The sequence below is a fragment of the Eleutherodactylus coqui genome, chromosome 5 (genome assembly GCF_035609145.1).
Source record: "Eleutherodactylus coqui strain aEleCoq1 chromosome 5, aEleCoq1.hap1, whole genome shotgun sequence".
In the NCBI taxonomy this organism is placed as follows: Eukaryota; Metazoa; Chordata; class Amphibia; order Anura; family Eleutherodactylidae; genus Eleutherodactylus; species Eleutherodactylus coqui.
In genome coordinates this window covers 2,824,306-2,848,565 of record NC_089841.1, presented here as the reverse complement: position 1 = coordinate 2,848,565, position 24,260 = coordinate 2,824,306, and the positions used below count along the sequence as shown (strand labels likewise).

The 24,260-nt window shown below is 52.3% G+C and overlaps 1 protein-coding gene across 1 annotated transcript in view; it reads left to right on the top strand.

Moving 5' to 3' along the window:
- The first annotated feature begins 6,278 nt into the window (after positions 1–6,278).
- LOC136627210 (CD209 antigen-like protein 2) overlaps positions 6,279–24,260 on the top strand; it is a 55,686-nt gene continuing 37,704 nt past the window's right edge. Inside the window, exon 1 of the mRNA XM_066602140.1 lies at positions 6,279–6,426. Within this exon, the coding sequence (XP_066458237.1) occupies positions 6,279–6,426 (148 nt within the window). The remainder of the gene's footprint in view (positions 6,427–24,260) is intronic.

The following is a 24,260-nucleotide window of genomic DNA, read 5'->3' as shown; positions in this document are numbered from 1 at the left end:
GTGACCCCCTATAGTGTCCTCCAACAGTAATAGTGACCCCCTATACTGTCCTCCAATAGTAACAGTGACCCCCTATAGTGCCCCCCAATAGTAAGAGTGACGCTTCTATAGTGTCCCCCAATAGTAACAGTGACCCCCTATAGTGTCCTCCAATAGTAACAGTGACCTTCTATAGTGCCCCCAATAGTAACAGTGACCCCCTATAGTGCCCCCCAATAGTAACAGTGACCCCCTATAGTGCCCCCCAATAGTAACAGTGACCCCCTATAGTGCCCCCCAATAGTAACAGTGCCCCCCTATAGTGCCCCCCAATAGTAACAGTGACCCCCTATAGTGCCCCCCAATAGTAACAGTGACCCCCTATAGTGCCCCCCAATAGTAACAGTGACCCCCTATAGTGTCCTTCAATAGTAACAGTGACCCCCTATAGTGCCCCCCAATAGTAACAGTGACCCCCCTATAGTGCCCCCCAATAGTAACAGTGACCCCCTATAGTGTCCTCCAATAGTAACAGTGAACCCCTATAGTGCCCCCCAATAGTAACAGTGACCCCCTATAGTGCCCCCCATAGTAAGAGTGACGCCTCTATAGTGTCCCCCAATAGTAACAGTGACCCCCTATAATAGCCCCCAATAGTAACAGTGACCCCCTATAGTGCCCCCCAATAGTAACAGTGACCCCTTATAGTGCCCCCCAATAGTAACAGTGACCCCCTATAGTGCCCTCCAATAGTAACAGTGACCCCCCTATAGTGCCCTCCAATAGTAACAGTGACCTCCTATAGTGTCCTCCAATAGTAACAGTTACCCCCTATAGTGCCCCCCAATAGTAACAGTGACCCCCCTATAGTGCCCTCCAATAGTAACAGTGACCCCCTATAGTGCCCCCCAATAGTAACAGTGACCTCCTATAGTGTCCTCCAATAGTAACAGTGACCCCCTATAGTGCCCTCCAATAGTAACAGTGACCCCCTATAGTGCCCCCCAATAGTAACAGTGATCCCCTATAGTGCCCTCCAATAGTAACAGTGACCCCCTATAGTGTCCTCCAATAGTAACAGTGACCCCCTATAGTGCCCCCCAATAGTAACAGTGACCCCCCTATAGTGCCCTCCAATAGTAACAGTGACCCCCCTATAGTGCCCCCCAATAGTAACAGTGACCCCCCTATAGTGCCCTCCAATAGTAACAGTGACCCTCTATAGTGCCCCCCAATAGTAACAGTGACCTCCTATAGTGTCCTCCAATAGTAACAGTGACCCCCTATAGTGTCCTCCAATAGTAACAGTGACCCCCTATAGTGCCCCCCAATAGTAACAGTGACCCCCCTATAGTGCCCTCCAATAGTAACAGTGACCCCCTATAGTGCCCCCCAATAGTAACAGTGACCTCCTATAGTGTCCTCCAATAGTAACAGTGACCCCCTATAGTGCCCCCCAATAGTAACAGTGACCCCCTATAGTGCCCTCCAATAGTAACAGTGACCCCCTATAGTGTCCTCCAATAGTAACAGTGACACCCCTATAGTGCCCTCCAATAGTAACAGTGACCCCCCTATAGTGCCCTCCAATAATAACAGTGACCCCCTATAGTGCCCCCCAATAGTAACAGTGACCCCCCTATAGTGCCCTCCAATAGTAACAGTGACCCCCCTATAGTGCCCTCCAATAGTAACAGTGACCCCCCTATAGTGCCCTCCAATAGTAACAGTGACCCCCCTATAGTGCCCTCCAATAGTAACAGTGACCCCCCTATAGTGCCCTCCAATAGTAACAGTGACCTCCTATAGTGCCCTCCAATAGTAACAGTGACCCCCCTATAGTGCCCTCCAATAGTAACAGTGACCTCCTATAGTGCCCTCCAATAGTAACAGTGACCCCCTATAGTGCCCCCCAATAGTAACAGTGACCCCCCTATAGTGCCCCCCATAGTAACAGTGACCTCCTATAGTGTTCTCCAATAGTAACAGTGACCCCCTATAGTGCCCCCCAATAGTAACAGTGATCCCCTATAGTGCCCTCCAATAGTAACAGTGACCCCCTATAGTGTCCTCCAATAGTAACAGTGACCCCCTATAGTGCCCCCAATAGTAACAGTGACCCCCCTATAGTGCCCTCCAATAGTAACAGTGACCCCCCTATAGTGCCCCCCAATAGTAACAGTGACCCCCCTATAGTGCCCTCCAATAGTAACAGTGACCCTCTATAGTGCCCCCCAATAGTAACAGTGACCTCCTATAGTGTCCTCCAATAGTAACAGTGACCCCCTATAGTGTCCTCCAATAGTAACAGTGACCCCCTATAGTGCCCCCCAATAGTAACAGTGACCCCCCTATAGTGCCCTCCAATAGTAACAGTGACCCCCTATAGTGCCCCCCAATAGTAACAGTGACCTCCTATAGTGTCCTCCAATAGTAACAGTGACCCCCTATAGTGCCCCCCAATAGTAACAGTGACCCCCTATAGTGCCCTCCAATAGTAACAGTGACCCCCTATAGTGTCCTCCAATAGTAACAGTGACCCCCTATAGTGTCCTCCAATAGTAACAGTGACACCCCTATAGTGCCCTCCAATAGTAACAGTGACCCCCCTATAGTGCCCTCCAATAGTAACAGTGACCCCCCTATAGTGCCCTCCAATAATAACAGTGACCCCCTATAGTGCCCCCCAATAGTAACAGTGACCCCCCTATAGTGCCCTCCAATAGTAACAGTGACCCCCCTATAGTGCCCTCCAATAGTAACAGTGACCCCCCTATAGTGCCCTCCAATAGTAACAGTGACCCCCCTATAGTGCCCTCCAATAGTAACAGTGACCTCCTATAGTGCCCTCCAATAGTAACAGTGACCCCCCTATAGTGCCCTCCAATAGTAACAGTGACCTCCTATAGTGCCCTCCAATAGTAACAGTGACCCCCTATAGTGCCCCCCAATAGTAACAGTGACCCCCCTATAGTGCCCTCCAATAGTAACGGTGACCCCCCTATAGTGCCCTCCAATAGTAACGGTGACCCCCCTATAGTGCCCTCCAATAGTAACAGTGACCCCCCTATAGTGCCCTCCAATAGTAACAGTGACCCCCCTATAGTGCCCTCCAATAGTAACAGTGACCTCCTATAGTGCCCTCCAATAGTAACAGTGACCCCCCTATAGTGCCCTCCAATAGTAACGGTGACCCCCCTATAGTGCCCCCCAATAGTAACAGTGACCCCCATATAACAACAGAAGCTGGTTGCTGACTGTGATGGGGTATACCGTCCCGGCATGAACTATTTGTCTTGCGGTTTCTCAGTATTGGCGCGGTTTCTTCACAGCGGTGTTCTGCTGCGCTCTCTTGGCCTCGTTCACACGGACGCAGTTACCTGCCGTATTACGCCCGTTGCCTGCACTGGGATATTGGCCGCAGGTCCCATTCTGGTCCGTATTATATACTGAAATCACGCATTGAAGTCGCCGTTATCGCATAAACATGTACTGAAGACACGATACACGCGTGTTCGCTGCGCATCAAGGCAGGAGAACTCAATGGCGCCTCCTTATGGATATTTTTGCACACATGAAACACGCAATGAATATAAGTGCTAAAAAAATACAATACGCAGTGAACACGCACAGCGCCGGTCCGTGAAACACACAGCGCATGTCACACCCATGTGAACGAGCCCTACTGGCCTCCTCTGGAACTTCCCTATGACCTCCCCTCATCACCACCGCTCTGCGCCATTGTCGGTATCTCCGCCTCTCTTCTATTAGGGCCTCTGGTCCACGGGCGATATGTCACTGCGTTATCTGTTATTCTGGCTGCGGTAACGCAGTGAGCGCCTTCCATAGGCTAACTATAGAAGACGCAGCCCGACGTCATCGCGATTCTCCGCTCGCGGGATTCACGTCGCGGCATGCTGTGATTTGCCGTGATTCTCCGCGGTGAGTCTATTAGATGATCGCGGAGACCTTTTATTTCGCGCCCCTGCTCCCCCGCAGTGGAATACCACTAGTGGACAGGCGGCCTAAAGCTGAGCCCTGTGAGTGCTGGAGCGCCGGGTGTGCTGGGGACTCGGTTGGTGGGTGTTTGGGGTGTAGACGGTGGTGGGGCGGTTTATGTGCACACGAGCGGTGAGTGTGAGATTGAGTGGATGCTGATTAACCCTCACAGCTGCGTGTCGCCCCTTCCTCCAGGGGGAATGATAGGGGTGTCTGACACCCCAAATCTAGTTCGCAGGGAGATGCTTCCAAGGTGTCAGTGAGCAGCAGCCGGTGAGGCTCCTGTATCTGAGCGCACTCGCCTCCGTCTATAATAACCGCTCTCACTTCCTCCTCCGGGTTATTTATAGGACTCAGAGGAAGCGCATGGGGGCTGCGGGGGGCAAAGAGGAAATAGGACCATGACTAACGAGAGAACTGGCGACCACATGGACCAGAGTGACTGGCGGCCAGCGAGGTGCCACAAGACCTGCTGGAGTAAAGGTGGACCCGCAGCCAAGTGTTATAGAGAAACCTGCAAGGAGATCCTCCAGGATCCTCAAGTCCCAGAGAAGTCCTTCAAAGACTCGAGGAAAACAGAAGATAACAACGTAGCAAAACACAGAAATAAAAGATGTTTCACAGCAGAACTATAGAACTATCTGACTACGTTGTAGGACAAGCGATGGCAACATGAGGGAAGTGGTACCACCACCACCATCACCACCGCCAACACCACCACTGGTATCACCACCACCTGCACCACCACTGGTACCACCACCATCACCACCGCCGGCACCACCACTGGTACCACCATCACCACTGCTGACACTACCACCGGTACCACCACCACAAACACTACTGGTACCACCACCACCATCATCACCGCCGGTACCACCACCATCACCACCGCTGGCACCACCCCTGGTACCACCACCATCACCACTGCTGGCACCACCACCGATACCACCACCACCATTACCCCTTGTACCACCACCCCCGTCGCCACTGCTGGCACCACCACTGGTACCACCACCATCACCACCACAGGCACCACCACTGGTACCACTACCACCATCACCACTGCTGGCACCACCATCATCACCACTGGTACCACAACCACCATCACTTCCGCTGGCACAACCGCCGGCACCACCACTGGTACCACTACCACCATCACCACCACCATCACCACCACGGTACAACCACCGCTGGTACTACCATCACCACTGCTAGCATTACCGATTCCACCACCACCATCACCACCACCAGCACCACCACTGGTACCACTACCACCATCACCACTGCTGGCACCACCACTGATACCACCACCACCATCACCCCTGGTACCACCATCACCACCGCTGGCACCACCACTGGTACCACCACCGGCACCACCCCTGGTACCACCATCAGCACCGCTGGCAACACCACTGGTACCTCCACCATCACCACCACAGACACCACCACTGGTACCACCAACATCACCACCGCCGGCACCACCTCTGGTACCACCACCACCATCACCACCGGTACCACTGCCGGTACCACCACCAGTACCACCACCACTACTGGCACCACTGCCGGAAACAGTGACTGCATGCAACAGACATTCACGGAGAATGCTGATGCCGGGGGCCGCTATGAATACTGAGTGCTGCTGTCTGGGAGAGCCGCCTTCTTTTCTTGGTGTGACCTTGGGGGTTGTTAGCCCACTGATCACCATCTTTCTTTCACCAGATAGAAGGTCGCCCAGCAGGACAGAAGTTTAGTAAAACTTAGTGAGACCTTCCTTTTATTATCTATACCCCGCTGTCAGTCGTCAGTGTACACGGTATAAACAAGACCCTGCCCGTCCGGCCACTAAATAACAGGCTTTATAGTCATATCTACCATACAGGCCTAGTACTAGGAGTCCATCACCCCTCGCCATTCCAGGGGTCCAGTCTAAGGGGCGTCCATCCCTGTCAGCTCCACAGCTTGTCCCCTGATGGACCCTCTCAATGGACCTAGTGGGCATAGAATCCAGCAACAGAGGGCAACGTCATCTCTGCGCCCACCTGGGTGTTGGCTGATTCATTAGAAACCCCTTGTGTGCTGCAGACATCCTCACCACAAACCCAATGCCCCCGCCTGGACACTTTAGGTACTGCACCCTTACATTGGTCACTGTGTAATAAGAGTCTATGACCATTCCAATGGTGGGAAGGGGTTAATGTCCGCACAAATGGCTTGGTGTGTATCTGCGGCAGGAAACCAGCATCTGAGGAAGGAAGAACAAAAGCCAAAGTATTCTGAAACTGACTGCGACTCATCAAACCATGTCTGTCAGCAGCGGGGAGAAGAACCCTCACAGCCCAGGTACCACAGGTAGCAGCGTCATCCCTCCAGCATGTGATGGCCATACTCTTCAATGTCCCCCCCTCTACAAAGAACCTCAGAACCGTCATGTGGGGGGGAGCTCTACAGGTCAGTAATCGGTCTGCTTATTAGGGGGCTATATGATGATTATGGGGTATGTACTGATTGATTATGGGATGTCTAATAATTATGGGGGTACCTGCTGATTATGAGGGTCTATAGTCCCATTCTGCATCTATATGTGCCCTTATACAGAGCGGTAAGTAACACAATTAGGGTTTTGACCCACTAGCGGGTTTTTAACGCTGAAATATCGCTGCATTTTTTTCAATGGACTTTCTAATGTTAAAATCGCATCTTACAAAGATCGCCAAATCACAAAGTGTCCGGCAGCACAAGCTGAGGGCCCATAGATGGGGGAGCCGTAGTAGTAGGAGAGAGCGCTTGGTCCAGGATTTGGGCTTCCTCATATCCTCCAATGTAGAGTACAAAGTAATTCAGAGGAGCAGCACAAATGGGAATCCTTGGGAACTTCTTAAAGGCTCCGGCACCCTTGGGTTTTTCTTGAGCGTTTTTTTCACGCGATATCGCTGCTTTTTTCTTAACGCAAATGTCAATGGGACTGTCCAATGTTAGAGATGCATCGCACAAACGTCACAAGTTCGTGCTTTGTGATTGTTGTGCGATGCGACTTTAACGTTAATCCCCATTGACATTCGCGTTAAAAACCACAGTGATATCATGTGAAAAAAAACGTGCAAGAAAAACGCAAGTGTGCAGGAGCCCTAAGGGTCCCAACATCTTTATTGTAGTTCCACTGGTTACACAGACAGGACAAGCGACGTTTCGAACAATGCTGTGGTCTCTGTCAAGCTGACTAAGGCTGGATTCACACGAACGTATATCGGCTCGGTTTTCACACCGAGCCGATATACATCGTCCTCATCTGCAGGGGGGGGAGGATGGAAGAGCCAGGAGCAGGAACTGAGCTCCTGCCCCCTCTCTGCCTTCTCTCCGCCCCCTCTGCACTATTTGCAATTGAGAGAGGCGGTGCAGGTCGGGGCTAATTCTCGGAACTTAGCCCCGCCCCCATCCCGCATCCTTTCAATGCAAATAGTGCAGAGGGGCGGAGAGGGGGTGGAGAGGAGGCAGAGAGGGGGCGGGAGCTCAGTTCCTGCTCCTGGCTCTTCCATCCCCCCCCCCCCCTGCAGAGAGAGACGACGTATATCGGCTCGGCGTGAAAACCGAGCCGATATACGTTCGTGTGAATCCAGCCTTGCACTGAGACACTAACTGACATATATATACACAATGAACCAATCATTAATAACCATAGAAGGCCCCACCCCCACCTTACCAGCAGGTGATTGGCTACGAAGTGGAGATATCAGGACTGTGATGGTCACATCTTCTCATCCGTTCAACGTCATCATTAAGCTTCCGGAAGAGCCCACACTACACACCGGCAGCGTCAGTATTCGCGATAGTAGTGGGACTGATCGCACATGCGCAGTGAAGCCGTCACTAATGTGCTGTCTGTCAGGGACTTGATGGAAAGTATAGCGCATGTGCTGGCCGTCCTAGCCCATATGATGCTGGGGTGCATAGTTGTGCTTGCGCAGTCAAATCTGAAGAGTGAAGTATATACTAAGGGATTCGCGCACGGCCCGCTCATCTAATGACCTACAGCTCATTCTAGCAACATGCGCCAAGATGTGTGATGGCTCTGCTGGACACACTCAGCCAAGGCTGACGAATGGGACTGACAGACAGTTGGGTTATCTACAGTGAACTCCACCACCACAGCAAACGTAACGCATCATAGCGATCAACAGCAAAAGAGAAATCAATCTATTATAGAGCTTGTCTTCACTCTCTTCCAGCACTCCTAGGGTTAATGGCTTCTGGTCTCCAATTCAGCTGATGCTCATTTCTAATCACCATCCTATATAGCTGCCCTGGGCCTTTCAGACATTGCTGCAGTGTTGTTGATTGTTTGTTCCCTTCACATCCAGCCACTGCTTTGGCAGTTACCTTGCTACCTTGCATTCTGCTTGTGTTCTATGTTCTTCGTTCGTGTCCTCCTGTGGTCTGTTATTCCTGCTGTCCGCTTCTCTGTTTATCCTTGTCAGCTTGTTCCTTCTTTGTTTCTGTACTCCCCAGTGCTGTTCTACCTTATACATCCTATAGGTGTTGTGGCCCACCAGGGTAAGTCAGTGCCTAAAGGAAGACTGTGGGGTTGTCCTTATTGGGACGAGTGCTCTTTTTGAAGGCAGGGGTTTCCCTCTCCTGGTTATCAGTTCAGGGCAAGATATCTTCCCAAGTGTCCATCCATACACGGAGCTGTTCATCTGGTACTTTGCCTCCCACACTGGGGTTGGCTGTCAGCCGTGCTGGATCGGATCTTCATCTACCCAGTAGGTTAACACATGTGGTTCCACATCCACAGTCCTTACGGTACACTGCTGCCATGGATCCTGCTGACTCCAACTACAGAGGTTTTCCTGAAATACTCCAGGACATGATGCATCAATGTGAGAGGCATGAGCAAATCTTGGCGTAGCTTCACAATGTGAGTACCTGTCTTTCTGATTTTCCCTCTGCCATAGTGGTACAACAGTCCCCTGCTATCGGGCAACTACTGCATCACCTCCATTGGCAGCTGCCGTTTTTGGTTCCAGACCCCACACGGTGGCACAGTCTCACTATGATGGGGATCCCAGACAATGTTGCAGCTTTGTTAATCAATGTACTTTGCATTTTGAGCTTTTGCCACACTTTTTCCCAGATCACACCAAAATCACATTTATAGTGTCTCGCCTTACAGGTCAGACTTTGGCGTGGGTCAATTCTCTCTGGGAACACAATGATCCACTGGTTAATAACCTCAGTTTGTTCATTGAGTCCATTCAAAAGGTGTTTGATGAGCCCGGTCGTTCATCTTCAGCTGCGTCCACCCTGTTGCGTCTCTGTCAAAATAACCTCACTGTAGGCCAATATGCCATCCAGTTTCGAACTTTGTCCTCAGAGCTGGGGTGGAACAATGAAGCTCTGGTAGCGGCATTCTGGGAGGGACTAGCAGGTCACATTAAAGTCAATTTGGCGGGTCGCGAGGTTCCTACCTCATTTGATGCCCTAATTTTTCTGGCTACGAGGATTGACCTGCAGTTCCAAGAGGGATCCAGGGAAGTTATGAAAGAGAGAGGTCAGAGAACACTTTTCTCGCCGCTGACCCCTACCTAGTCTAGCGATCCTAAGCCAACGCAGATGGATCAGCTTAGACTATGCACACACAGACGTTCTAGAAACCATTGCATGTATTGTGGATCTCCAGGTCATCTTGTTCACGCTTGTCCTCTCAAACTGGGAAACTCCTCCACCTAGGATCAGTTGGGGAAGCTACCCTAAGCGAGAATTGCTCCTCTCCAAGGCTGAACTTGCCTGTAACCATAGTTCTTTACGGTGCCCAGGTGTCAGTGGCGGCTTTCCTGGATTCCGGCTCTGCCAGCAACTTCCTCCAACAGGCTTTGGTGGACTGCTATGGAATTCCCATTTGCGTCTCAAGAAACCACTCATGGTTGCTACTGTTAATGGCAGTACTCTCTCTGAAACAATGCAGTTTGTCACAGAGCCGCTGGGGTTGAGGATGGGCGCTCTTCATTCTGAGAGGATTTCCCTGTTTTTCATGGATGGGGCAACTAGCTCTCTACTTCTGGGTTTGCTGTGGCTTCGATTACACAACCCCACCTGGACTGGAGTACTGGTGAGGTATTAAGTTGGGGCACCACCTGCTATACCAAGTGCTTGCCTCCTGTGCATCCTGTCCACCGAGTTACATTACCTTATCTAACCTCCAGGGTCTACCGGAACCATATCATGCTTTTACAGATGTCTTTGACAAGAAAGAGGCTGAATGTCTGCCACCACATTGTCCCTGCGATTGCCCAATCGACCTTGTGCCCGGTTCCGTGCCTCCTTGAGGTAGAGTATACCCTCTTTCCCTGCCTGAGACCCAGACTACAGCCGAATATGTTACGGAGAATCTGGCCAGAGGGTTTATTCGTAACATATTCGACTATAGCCTGGGTCTGCTGGAGCAGGTTTTTTTCTTGTCAAAAAGGACTGATCATACACCCCTATCATGGTCTGAGCACGATCACGATTAACAATAAATACCCTTTACCTTTTAACTGTGTCCTCCTGCGCCCAGTATAAACCACAGAAACTGAGACCCACAGGGCTCTTGTGTCCATTACCCATACCTGAGGCTCCATGGCAGCATATTGCCATGGACTTGATTACAGATTTACCTCCGTCCACTGGCTGTACTGTTATATGGGTAGTAGTGGACCGATTTTCTAAAATGGCCCATTTTGTGCCTCTGCCTGGTTTGCCATCCGCCAGTCAATTTGCCGAGAAATTTATTGCTCACATTTTCTGCCTCCTTGGCTTTCCTAAGCACATTGTGTCAGATAGAGGGGTGCAATTTCCACCTAAATTTTGAAGATCTCTGTGTAAATTGATGGATATATCATTAGACTTTTCTTCGGCCTATCATCCACAGTCTAACGGGCAGGTGGAGCGTACCAATCAGATCCTGACTGGATATCTCCGCCATTTTACCAATGCTCACCAGGATGATTGGGTCAGTCTTCGGTCCTGGGCATAACCAGCATGTCAGCGACTCCACGAAGACTTCTCCCTTCTTTACAGTGTATGGACATCAACCCAGAGTTCCCCTGCCAGTCTCCACAACTTCCGAGGTTCCAGGAGCAGCTTCTTCAGCAGAGAGTTTTGCCAAGGTTTGGCAGGAGGACAAGGTGAATCTGGAGAAGTCACTCCCTTCCATAAAGAGGGTTGCTGATTGCAGGCGTCGGTCCTCTTCGCAGTTTGTCCCAAGGGACAAAGAGTGGCTTTCCTCCAAACCCTCATCTCCATCTCATAACCTCGCCCCACGATTTTTGGGCCCATTAGAAGTGTTGGAGAGAATTAATTCTGTTTGTTACAGGCTGTGACTCCCTCCCTCCCTGCGTATCCCCAACTCCTTCCATGTCTCCTCAAGACACTTGTGCTCAATAGATTTTACAAAAATCCCAGACCAGATGCCACTTGGTTTAGTTCAGAGAACATCTTCAAGGTGAAAAATATTCTTGATGTTAACAAGGTCAGGAACAAAACCTTTTACCTAGTGGATTGGAAGGGTTACAGACCAGAGGAGAGACCATGGAAGCCATCTGAGAACATCAACGCCCCACATCAGCTTCAGGAATTTCTGCAGAGAACCAGTAGGTGGAAGAGGGGGTGTAAGGGGGAGGTACTGTTAGGTGTACTGGTCAGACAAAATCTTCTGTTTCTCTGTCTGGCAAATGTGGTCATCGTCCCATTCTCTCTGTTCCCTGAGCTTATCTTCACTCTCTTCCAGCACCCCTTGGGTTAATAGCTTCTGTCCGGCTGACGCTCCTTTTCTAATCACTGTCCTTGACCCAGGTAGAACGGAGTCGTTGCTGCTAATGGCCTTACCTCCCCTTTCCCCCTCCCTCACCATTCGTCGAACAAACCACCGACACCTTCTGTTGGATAAATTTGGCCACAGCAGCCATTTATTAACACAAACAACATAAAATACATTTTAATTTGTTTCAACATCAACCTTAATGATGACCATATCCCGATCCCTGTAAAGGACCTTGGAGCCGCACCCCTGTGTCTGCCACCTACTGCCGCCTCACCCCTACAAGGAGATAGCTGTCCCGGTCACCTGCCGCAACTTGGCCGACTCAGGCGACGCTATCCCCACGAACTTTTTAACTATTTCCTCCCGCCGCAGGTCGGCAGACTCGGGAGCCCAACGACACTCCCCATTAACCTCCGGCCGCCATCTTTTACCGACCCCGAGGCCGGCTAGCCAGGCTTGGCTAGCCTCTCCTCCCCCTATCAGGGGTCCGCCCTATACCTGGAGGCGACAGGTTCCAAACTCGAAAAGGGAGAGGAACGGGGGGGGAGGCTAGTTAGCCCCCCCCATTCCCCTCACTACCTTCTATACGGGCTCCAAGGTTCCCTCTCCATCCCCCGCCACCGCAAGCGAGGCTCGACCCCCTTGAGCCTGCGCCGCCCTCCACACTGCCAGCGCTCGCTCGATGCCTTCTTGTAATCCTTCCATCCATAGGTCCATCCCTATGTCGTTCAGATGAACGCCGTCTGACCTCCAATAGTTACCCGTGCCTTTTTCCAGGTCTATGTGCCGCACTGCTATGCCCCCTTTTCCTCCCACAAAACGAGAGACTTCTTTGTTTAATTTTACTCTCGCCCTGTTCAGCCCCTTTTCTGACCGCGCTCCCCTCCATACTTTTCTCGGCACTAGCTCCGACCAAACCACGACTATTCCCGGGTATGACTCCTGTAACCTAAGGAAGTCATACCGAATGTCCCTCGATAGGTCCCTAAATCTCCTCTTCCCCAGGTCATTACCCCCTGCATGAATGACTAATATGTCCGGCGCTCTATCCCCTCTCACCCTCCTTTCTACCTCCTCCAAAACCGCGCCCCAGGACATGCCTCTAATGCCCATCCACCTTATCCTTGCTTCGTTCTTAGGGAACCGTAACTGCCTGCCGTTGGGTCGTGCTCCCGCTCTCTCCGCCCCCCAGAAGACATAAGAATGTCCTAAGATCCACACTAACGCTGGATGCCCATCTGTAAAACAAAATTACCGGCATAATTTAGTAACGGTTGCTCCTACTATTTTTTTCCCTTTCCCCCCCCCCCTCCCACCCTCACCCTGACCTTTACCTTTAAAGTAGGTGAGGGCGTACATAGGATCCGAAACGTCTGGACTCCCATCGACCTATTCTTTTTATAGCTTCCACCCCCATACCTCTCACTGATGCCTCTGTCGCTGCTCCCACCCTAAATGAGTGTGACCCAAATTGTTCTTTATCGAACCCTGCCGCTTCCAGTGTCCGCTTAAATATAGCTACAAATTGGAAGCGAGATAAAAATTGGCCATTCTCATGGCACAGCAGGGGGCCTGTTCTAGACTCTAACCCTCTCCTATACTGCTCCCATGTTCTCTTGGGGCACATGAGAGCCCCCGGCACCTCGCCCAATTTAATAATCTTTCCCCGACCTTGCTGATCTGTCTTTGACCGGCGGATCCGCAACTCCAACCTCCCTTCCACTAACCTTACGTCCTCTACCTGCAGCCCCCCCCCCCCCCCCGTTCTTTTTGCTTGGAGACACCAATTCATTTATCCTGAATGCTCCAAAGAATGCCAGAGAAAAAGCCACCCTGAACAATCGTCTCTCAAATTCACTTCCGCACACCGTATGCAATGCTTTACCCAATTTTTCTAATATGTCAAAGGAAACTGGTCGCCTAGTGTCTACACTCTCCTTACCTCTCCTGAAGCCCTTCAGCGCCTGTGTTACTAAAAACTTTTTTGTCACATCCCCCAACCCCCTTAACTTGAACCCAAATGCTAGCCCTGCTATAAATTTGTTTACTTGCGCCACTGACTTACCCCCTTCCGCACTTCTACCCAACCAGCTCAGTAGCATACCTACTCTGTCTTCCTCTGATTCCGCGCCCCCCTCCTTTCTCACCCATTCTTCCCATTCGTTCCACGCTGCGCTATACGCTACCCTGGTTCGCCGAGCCAGTGACCGCTCTAACAGGCCCCTCACTGCTCGCTTACCATGCTCCAAATTAGATCCGGGCACTCTCTTCCCTTCCTCTCTGCACCCGGCGCCAGTGTCCGGAACCGCTCCCACTGAAACCGAGAGAGAGCATCCGCAATTGAATTGTCAACACCGGGTACATGAGCCGCCACTATCCACATGTTTAACGACAATGCTTCGAGCACTAAGTGCCGCAGCAAGTTTACCACCGGGGGGGATGATGCCGACAGTGTGTTAATAACTTGCACCACCCCCAAGTTGTCACAGTGAAATTTAACTTTTTTGTCCCGAAAGTGTTCCCCCCACAGCATGATGGCCATCACTATTGGAAATAACTCCAGTAGCACTAAGTTCCGTATCAAGCCTTCCTGCTTCCACTTCTCCGGCCACTCCCCCGCGCACCATTTCCCTTGGAAATAGGCCCCGAATCCCGTGCTGCCCGCCGCGTCAGTATATAGCTCCCAGTCCACATTGTTGCTAACCTCGCCCATGATTACCGACCTGCCATTATATTTTTCCAGGAAGGTAGCCCATATCGTCAGGTCTGCCTTGTGGCTGGCCCGCAAACGAATGAAATGGTGGGGTGCCCGAATGCCCGCTGTTGCTGACGCCAACCGTCTGCAAAACACCCGACCCATGGGCATAATCCTGCAGGCAAAGTTAAGTTTGCCTAACAGTGACTGCAGCCCTTTTAGCGTAATTTTCTTACTTCCTAGCGCCGCGCGCAACTCCTCCCGTAAATCATCCAATTTATTCTTGGGTAGGCGACAGACCATCGCAATGGAATCGATGGTGATGCCCAGAAAGCTTAAACACGTAGTGGGCCCCTCCGTCTTATCGGGAGCTAACGGCACCCCGAATCGCCTTGACACCCATTGTAAAGTGCCCAGCAGGCTCGCACACACGGGCGATCCCCCAGGCCCCACGCACAGAAAATCGTCTAGGTAATGAATGATCGATTGCACCGCAGCCGCATCCTTCACCACCCATTCTAAAAAGGAACTGAACGCCTCGAAGTATGCACACGAGATGGAACATCCCATGGGTAAACAACGATCCGCAAAATAATCCCCTTCCCAATAGCACCCCAACAACCTCACGCTTTCCTGTGAAACCGGGAGCAGGCGAAAAGCCGATTCTACGTCCGCCTTTGCCATCAATGCTCCCTTCCCGTACCTTCGTATCCATTGCAATGCCGCATCGAACGAGGTATACACAACCGAACAAAGCTCCTGGTCTATTCCGTCGTTCACCGATGCGCCTTTCGGATAAGATAAGTGGTGTATAAGCCGAAATTTATTCGGCTCCTTCTTTGGGACCACCCCCAAAGGAGACACCACGAAATCTGGCACTGGCGGTTCTTTAAAAGGCCCTGCCATGCGCCCCAACCGTAACTCCTTTTTTAACTTCTCTGACACCACCTCCGGGAACTCTAATGCTGATCGCAAGTTTTTTAACGAAAAGGGGACCGCATGCAACGGGGCAGGGATGTGAAACCCATCCCTGAAACCCTTATACAGCAATTCCGCCTTCTCTCTATCAGGGTACCTATTTAGATGAGGTAACATCTCTTCCAAAATCACCGGGGTCGTCCCTTTTTGTAAAACCGCCGGGCCCTTTTCCCTTGCCTTTTTTAAAGCACCGTGCCGCTCCGTGGGAGCCTGCACTGCAATGGGAGCAGGCATGCCGAAATTTGCATGTTGCCCCATACTTACACTGTCCCTCATTGTATTGCCAACAGTACCCGAGCCTGTTCCCCCCCCCGCTGTGCTGCCTTGGCCCCCTGCTGAACTAGTGGCCAGGCCGAATGACCCGGAATTTCCCTGAAAGGGCTGTCCAAATCGTGCGGGGGCCATTACCCTCAACCATAGGCCTATATCTTTGTGCTCCCATCTGATAGATGGGCGCACTGCCTTACGCTGCCTAAATTGCTCATCGTAACGTATCCATGTCTGGCCCCCGTATACCCTATAAGCCTCCCCTATTGAGTCCATGTAGCAAAAAAGGCCGGAACAATTTTCCGGCGCTTTTTCTCCTATCACGCTGGCTAAAATGGCAAACGCTTGTAGCCAATTAGCGAACGTCTGGGGAATTAAGCGCCATCTCCTCTTCTCTTCCTCCTCTTTTTTAAAGTCCGTTCTCTTCCCCTTGTCCAAATTAAATTTTTCCAAGGGGAGGAGGGAGAATATCTCAACATATTCGTCCTTCCAAATCTTCTCTCTCACCTCTTTTTTGAGATGCGCCCCCAGAGGTCCCTCAAAGCAGACGTATACTTCGCCCTTTGCTCTGTCGTCTAACCTTACTCCCTCCCCATCTCTTTCTGTCTGTACTGCCACCGTGACACCTGCTGCTGCCCCTGCCTCTGAGGCCCCCATTATTGCCTCTGTCTGTAGGTTTTCCCCGGCGACAAATGATGTTGCCGTGGGTCCTCTCTCTATTGTAAGAGGGGTTTGACTGCTTCCAATCGCCTGTCCTGCCCCAGTCCCCCCAGCTAGGAGTCTCAACCGACCTTCCTCTATGCTGGATGACGCATTGCATGGTGAGCTCCATGCCGTGACAGGCGATGGATTACCACCCCCCCCCTGACGCCTCAAGAATTCTACAATGAAACCCAGCATTGCCGATGCATCGTTGCACACGCTAGGTGTAGATCCACTAGTCCCAGATTGTTGACCCACATTGCTCCCAGCCATTCCCCCCCGATTAACATAACTGGGCATCCCGCACATATCCCCCACATTTTCGGCGATATTAGCATTACTAGACATGGTAAACATATCCCCCGCATTTTCTGCACGGTTAACATTACTAACATTACTAAACCTCGTATACCTACCACCCACATTTTCTGTATTACTAAAATTACAAGACATACTGTACATGGAGTGTGACTCACCTGGCCGCGTGGGAGCTGTGGGCCCACCAGCCGCCGGACCTCCAGATCGAGCTTCTTCCTGACCCCCGCTGTGCTGCGACCGCTCTGCTGACCCTGCAGACGCCTCGTTTCTTCTTGCCGTCAGGCCCGTCGATGTACCGGGCCGCTGTGCTCCTGACTCGCAGCAGGCTTGCTCCTGCTCTGCAGCGCCGCCTCCATCTCGCCTCCTGCTCTTTGCTTGCCGACTAGCGGTAGGTCCCGCCCCCCTCTCAGCACGGGACCCCACGCTGCCTGCCGTCCTCTTTTGCCTCGCTGGAGTTCTCCCCGCCTTGCTTCCCCTGCCTGTTGGTGTTGCCAGGGGAAGCGTGCTATGTGGGGGGGCCGGGGAGCCACTCCGCCTCCTTTTTCCCCGCGAGGGTCCGTGCTCGGGGCTAAACCTTTCTGGTGCACGGGCCCTCCGCGGTCTTAGCTCTTTCGTGTGCCCCGCTGGTGCTGCCGCCGCCGGCCCCGCACCCATCGCCGAGCTGCTTCCCTCCATCGGCATTGCTCCTGAAGGCTGTACGCTACCTGCCCTCATGTCCTGGGTTGCAGCGTTCCTCAAGTCGGCAGTCCTCGAAGTAGATCCATCCCCTGCGATGAGTCCTTGGTTCGATAGCTGTAGCAGCCATTCCAGGCCTCTCTCCTCTGCTGCTGCCCGAATTCGTTCCAGGACCGCCTCCATTCCTTCAGCTGCTGATAAATTAGGCCCTTACTTCTGTCTTCAGTGACTTCCTGTTAATCGCTGTAGCTCCGCCTCCTCAGGACTTCTTCCGGTGTTGGGTCAATGCACACCTGGCCGGTATTCCTTTTGTTGCTTGCCGCCTTCTGATCGCCGCTGCTGACTGTAAGTACCGTGCTCCGCTTTCTTCCTTCCGTTCGCCCGACACTGCCGACTTCAGCTCCCTCGGACTTTTCTTTGCGCTCGCCGCTTCGCTGCCGCACTCTTCTTCAGCGCTCGTCGCTCCGCTGCCGCCCTTCCTCTCTTCGTTCTCCGCTCTCCGAACTCCGCTGTCTTCTCCCGACGTTTTCGCTCTCTTGCCTTCACTCTGTTCGTTCTCCTTCTTTTCGCCGCTCTGCCTTCTCCCTTGCTTGTTCCTCCTTATATAGGGCCTCCCGACGGAGGCCCCGCCCCCTCCCATGATCTGCTGCGCCCGATGACGTCACTCCTCCCCGTTCACCTTTTCATGCCGCCTCCCGCCTACCGCTCTGCGGGCTCCCGGCTCCGGCGGTTCTATACAGCTGCCCTGGGCCTTTCAGACCTTGCTGCAGTGTTGCCGCCAAATCCTTAGATTTTGGATACATGGCCTCACATGTGACTCTAGAATATTTTGGTATACAGTGGAGGGTACGGTTGACTGCAAGGTGTCCAGGTCTTGTCGCTGAAAAGCAAGCCCACATCATCCCTCCACCACCCTGTCTGACAGTTGATATGACGTCTTGGTGCCAATATGCTGCTTGGTTTTTGCTAAATACAATGCTGGCATTATGGCCAAACATCTCCACTCTGTAGTCATCTGTCCAAAAGGCATTGTTCCAGGAGTCTTGTGGTTTGTTCACATGCATCTTTAGCCGGACTACAATGCTGCCATGTTCTTTCTCCTAGCAGCCCTCCACACATGCCATAGCTGCTCAGCTTTTTTATAATTGGACAGTCATGAGCTTAAACAATTAACATGCTTACTGAGCATTTAGAATGTGAGATGTAGCTGTTTTTTGCAATTTCTCTGAGCGTTGCTCTCCTGGGAAGATCGTCGGCTGTCTTCAATGCTTAACACTGTAGAAAGACTCCAGATTGTTTGTCCCTATAATCGTCCCCAGATCGATGGGCTGCAACAATTGCTTTTCTAAGATGATTTCTGATGTCTTTCCTCTGGAATTGTGCTAACACATGCCTGAATTCTGCAGACCATCAAACTGCCAAAACTTCTGCTTTCATAGAGGTGGCCACACTTGCTGATGATCAGTTAATTGAGGACATGTGATTAGTAGCATCTGGTCATTACTTATTACTTACACTCTTAATTCTTATGTAAGCAGTAAGGATGTATGTACTTTTTACATTTAAGGAGAACTCCCCACCTCCTGTGGTAACCTGTTCCACTCATTGATCCCGCTCACTCAGGGATGTAACTAAAGGCTCAGAGGCCCTGATGCAAAACGTGAGCTGGGCCCCCCCTCTATCTGTATCTTTACCCATACCTAAACCATGCTGCACAGAGACATAACTTAAAGCTCCTGGGCCCCAATGCAAAACCTGTAACAGGGCCCCCAACTATAATGCTTTATTCATAGTACTGGGCTCCCTATATGGAGAAGAGAGGCCTTATGGGCCCCCTAAGGGCTCATGTCCACGGGGAAAATATGATTTAGGATCCGCAGCGGATTACCTGCACGCGGATCCGCACCCCATAGGGATGCATTGACCACCCGCGGGTACATAAATACCCGCGGATCGTCAATAAAAGGGATTTTAAAAAAAATGGAGCATGAAAAAATCTGGACCATGCTCCATTTTCGTGCGGGTCTCCCGCGGGGACGGCTCCCGCAGGCTTCTATTGAAGCCTATGGAAGCTGTCCGGATCCGCGGGAGACCTAAAATAGGAATTTAAAGAATTTACTCACCCGCAGCGGGCCGGGAAGGTCTTCTCTTCCTCACGGCCGCATCTCCCTTGCTTCGGCTCGGCGGATGTGCCCGGCGCATGTGCGCGGCACGTCGACGACGTGCCGGCGACGTGCCGCCAGCGTGAGGAATTCATCCGTCGGCCGAAAAAGAAGATCCGGCCGTGAGGAAGAGCAGAGCTTCGCCGCCCGCTACGGATAGGTAAATTCTTATTTATTTGTATTTTCAGCGCTCACGTCCGCGGGGCAGGAGGGACCCGCTGCAGATTCTACATGGAGAATCCGTAGCGGGCCCGATTTTCCCCGTGGACATGAGGCCTAAGGCTTCTGGGCTTGGGTGCAACCGCATCCCCTACATCCTCTATAGTTACGCCCCTGCCCTCCCTGTCTAATATCTAATCTGTGTCTCCTCCCTTTCAGTTTCATCCCATTGCTTCTAGTCTTTCCTTGTGCAGATGAGAATAGGGCTGATCCCTCTGCACTGTGACAGCCCTTCAGATATTTGTAGGCAGCTATTAAGTCTCCTCTCAGCCTTCTCTTCTGCTAAACATTCCCAGATCCTTTAACCGTTCCTCATAGGACATGATTTGCAGACCGCTCACCATCTTGGTAACTCTTCTCTGAACTTGCTCCAGTCTGTCTGTGTTCCCTCACCATCTCTCTGTTTATAGATGGCCTATAGTCTTGTATCCCCCAATAGCACAGGGAAGATCAGCTGATGAGAGAAAACATAAAAATAGGAATTTAAATGTTCTTCCTTCTCACCATCATTCTTAACCAATTCACCATTTTCATCCTGAAGCCATCCAATAGCATCTTTGACTTTTCTTTTGCTTTCGACCCCCAAATCCTTTTTCATTGCTTTTGGCCTCTCTTACAAGCCTCAGTTCATTATCAGCTTTAGCTTTTCTGACCCTTGCCCTACAGTTCCTGCAGACCCCATTATCTTCTTCTTTAGATATTCCCCCTCTTTCCATTTAATAAACATATTTTCTTCCTCTTTAACATGTGTGCAAGTTCTGTGTTCATCCATCCGGGTCTCTTTAAATGCTTCCCATTCTTCCTTCTTTTAGGGTTTGGTAACGATTGTGCTTTGAGAATCTCATTCCACAATATTTCCCAACCTTCTTGGACATTTCTGTCCTTAAGAACATCCAGCCATTGGATTCTTCCTCTTTCTGAGTTCAGTAAAATCTGCCTTTCTGAAATCCAACCTTGAGGTCTGAGTCTTCTCAGGTCTTCCTCCCCTTGTTATCCAACATCCAAAGCAGAGCAGTAGCTAGAGGCTCATGGGCCCGGGTGCAAAAGTTTAGCTTGGGGGCCCCCCTCCAGACCCCTCCACCCCCACTCCTTTTCACGGCTACTCTTTGTACATCACTTTTGGCTACATTACTCTTTTTTGTTTTAAATGAACCAGTTTTGCCAGAGTTTTAAATCATCCAGAACACAAGCCCCAAGGCATGCCTTGCTTCCCCAAGAAAGAAGAAAAAAGTGTGTGTATGTATGTATGTATGTATGTATGTATGTATGTATGTATATATATATATACATATATATATAATACACACACATACACATTGGAGCCAGCATAATAACAATATGTACAATAGAGACAACATAAACTAACTTTTATACCATATTGGGGCTCATATCCACCACCAGGTTTTCACCACGTATCATGCGTGCGTTGCGCACACACACGTGGTGCGCAGTAACCGGAGTCAATAAAAGTCAATGGGCTGCGTGTAGATATGCAAGAGAAATAAATCCCAGCATGCTCTCTTTCTCTGCGTACCACGCAACGTGAGCCCTGTACACTTGTATGATACGCTGCCCATACGTAATACATTGTTTCCATACGCATTGTCACTCTGAACAAAGCGGAGAGTTAAAAAGAATCCCACTGCACATATGCAGGCATGCACCGTGCTGTACGAAGCCATACGCGGGCCCTGCCGGATGGGCACTGTGTGACTACAGTGCTGTACGAAGCCATACGCGGGCCCTGCCGGATGGGCACTGTGTGACTACAGTGCTGTACGAAGCCATACGCGGGCCCTGCCGGATGGGCACTGTGTGACTACAGTGCTGTACGAAGCCATACAGGGCCCTGCCGGATGGGCACTGTGTGAGAGCAGTGCTGTACGAAGCCATACGCGGGCCCTGCCGGATGGGCACTGTGTGACTACAGTGCTGTACGAAGCCATACGCGGGCCCTGCCGGATGGGCACTGTGTGACTACAGTGCTGTACGAAGCCATACGCGGGCCCTGCCGGATGGGCACTGTGTGACTACAGTGCTGTACGAAGCCATACGCGGGCCCTGCCGGATGGGCACTGTGTGACTACAGTGCTGTACGAAGCCATACGCGGGCCCTGCCGGATGGGCACTGTGTGACTACAGTGCTGTACGAAGCCATACGCGGGCCCTGCCGGATGGGGACTGTGTTACAACACTGCTGTACGAAGCCATACGCGGGCCCTGCCGGATGGGCACTGTGTTACAACACTGCTGTACGAAACCATACACGGGCCCTGCCGGATGGGCACTGTGTGACAGCAGTGCTGTACGAAGCCATACGCGGGCCCTGCCGGATGGGCACTGTGTGACTACAGTGCTATACGAAGCCATACGCGGGCCCTGCCGGATGGGCACTGTGTGACTACAGTGCTATACGAAGCCATACGCGGGCCCTGCCGGATGGGCACTGTGTGACAACACTGCTGTACGAAGCCATACGCGGGCCCTGCCGGATGGGCACTGTGTGACTACAGTGCTATACGAAGCCATACGCGGGCCCTGCCGGATGGGCACTGTGTGACAACACTGCTGTACGAAGCCATACGCGGGCCCTGCCGGATGGGCACTGTGTGACTACAGTGCTATACGAAGCCATACGCGGGCCCTGACGGATGGGCACTGTGTGACTACAGTGCTGTACGAAGCCATACGCGGGCCCTGCCGGATGGGCACTGTGTGACAACACTGCTGTACGAAGCCATACGCGGGCCCTGCCGGATGGGCACTGTGTGACTACAGTGCTGTACGAAGCCATACGCGGGCCCTGCCGGATGGGCACTGTGTGACTACAGTGCTGTACGAAGCCATACGCGGGCCCTGCCAGATGGGCACTGTGTGACAGCAGTGCAGTAAGAAGCCATACGCGGGCCCTGCCGGATGGGCACTGTGTGACTACAGTGCTGTACGAAGCCATACGCGGGCCCTGCCAGATGGGCACTGTGTGACTACAGTGCTGTACGAAGCCATACGCGGGCCCTGCCGGATGGGCACTGTGTGACTACAGTGCTATACGAAGCCATACGCGGGCCCTGCCGGATGGGCACTGTGTGACTACAGTGCTGTACGAAGCCATACGCGGGCCCTGCCGGATGGGGACTGTGTGACAACACTGCTGTACGAAGCCATACGCGGGCCCTGCCGGATGGGCACTGTGTGACTACAGTGCTGTACGAAGCCATACGCGGGCCCTGCCGGATGGGCACTGTGTGACTACAGTGCTGTACGAAGCCATACGTGGGCCCTGCCGGATGGGCACTGTGTGACAACACTGCTGTACGAAGCCATACGCGGGCCCTGCCGGATGGGGACTGTGTGACAGCAGTGCTGTACGAAGCCATACGCGGGCCCTGCCGGATGGGCACTGTGTGACAGCAGTGCTGTACGAAGCCATACGCGGGCCCTGCCGGATGGGCACTGTGTGACTACAGTGCTGTACGAAGCCATACGCGGGCCCTGCCGGATGGGCACTGTGTGACAGCAGTACTGTACGAAGCCATACGCAGGCCCTGCCGGATGGGCACTGTGTGACAGCAGTGCTGTACGAAGCCATACGCGGGCCCTGCCGGATGGGCACTGTGTGACTACAGTGCTATACGAAGCCATACGCGGGCCCTGCCGGATGGGCACTGTGTGACAACACTGCTGTACGAAGCCATACGCGGGCCCTGCCGGATGGGCACTGTTTGACTACAGTGCTGTACGAAGCCATACGCGGGCCCTGCCGGATGGGCACTGTGTGACTACAGTGCTGTACGAAGCCATACGCGGGCCCTGCCGGATGGGCACTGTGTGACAACAGTGCTGTACGAAGCCATACGCGGGCCCTGCCGGATGGGCACTGTGTGACTACAGTGCTGTACGAAGCCATATGCGGGCCCTGCCGGATGGGCACTGTGTGAGAGCAGTGCTGTACGAAGCCATACGCGGGCCCTGCCAGATGGGGACTGTGTGACAGCAGTGCTGTACGAAGCCATACGCGGGCCCTGCCGGATGGGCACTGTGTGACTACAGTGCTGTACGAAGCCATACGCAGGCCCTGCCGGATGGGCACTGTGTGACTACAGTGCTGTACGAAGCCATACGCGGGCCCTGCCGGATGGGCACTGTGTGACAGCAGTGCAGTACGAAGCCATACGCAGGCCCTGCCGGATGGGCACTGTGTGACTACAGTGCTGTACGAAGCCATACGCGGGCCCTCCGGGTGGGCACTGTGTGACTACAGTGCTGTACGCTTACGGCTGTGGCATTGAGCCCGCAGTCACCAATACAGCTGCTCAGGTCTAGTATACCTCTAATAGTGAAGTCAGATGCTGCCCGCTGATAGTGATTACCGTGCAGTTACCTCCCGTGATCGCTGGTGACCGTCACTTTCAGTTTTCATCTCTAGCCGGCCCAGACCACCACTAGTCCTTTTTCCAGCCCCCATTCATCT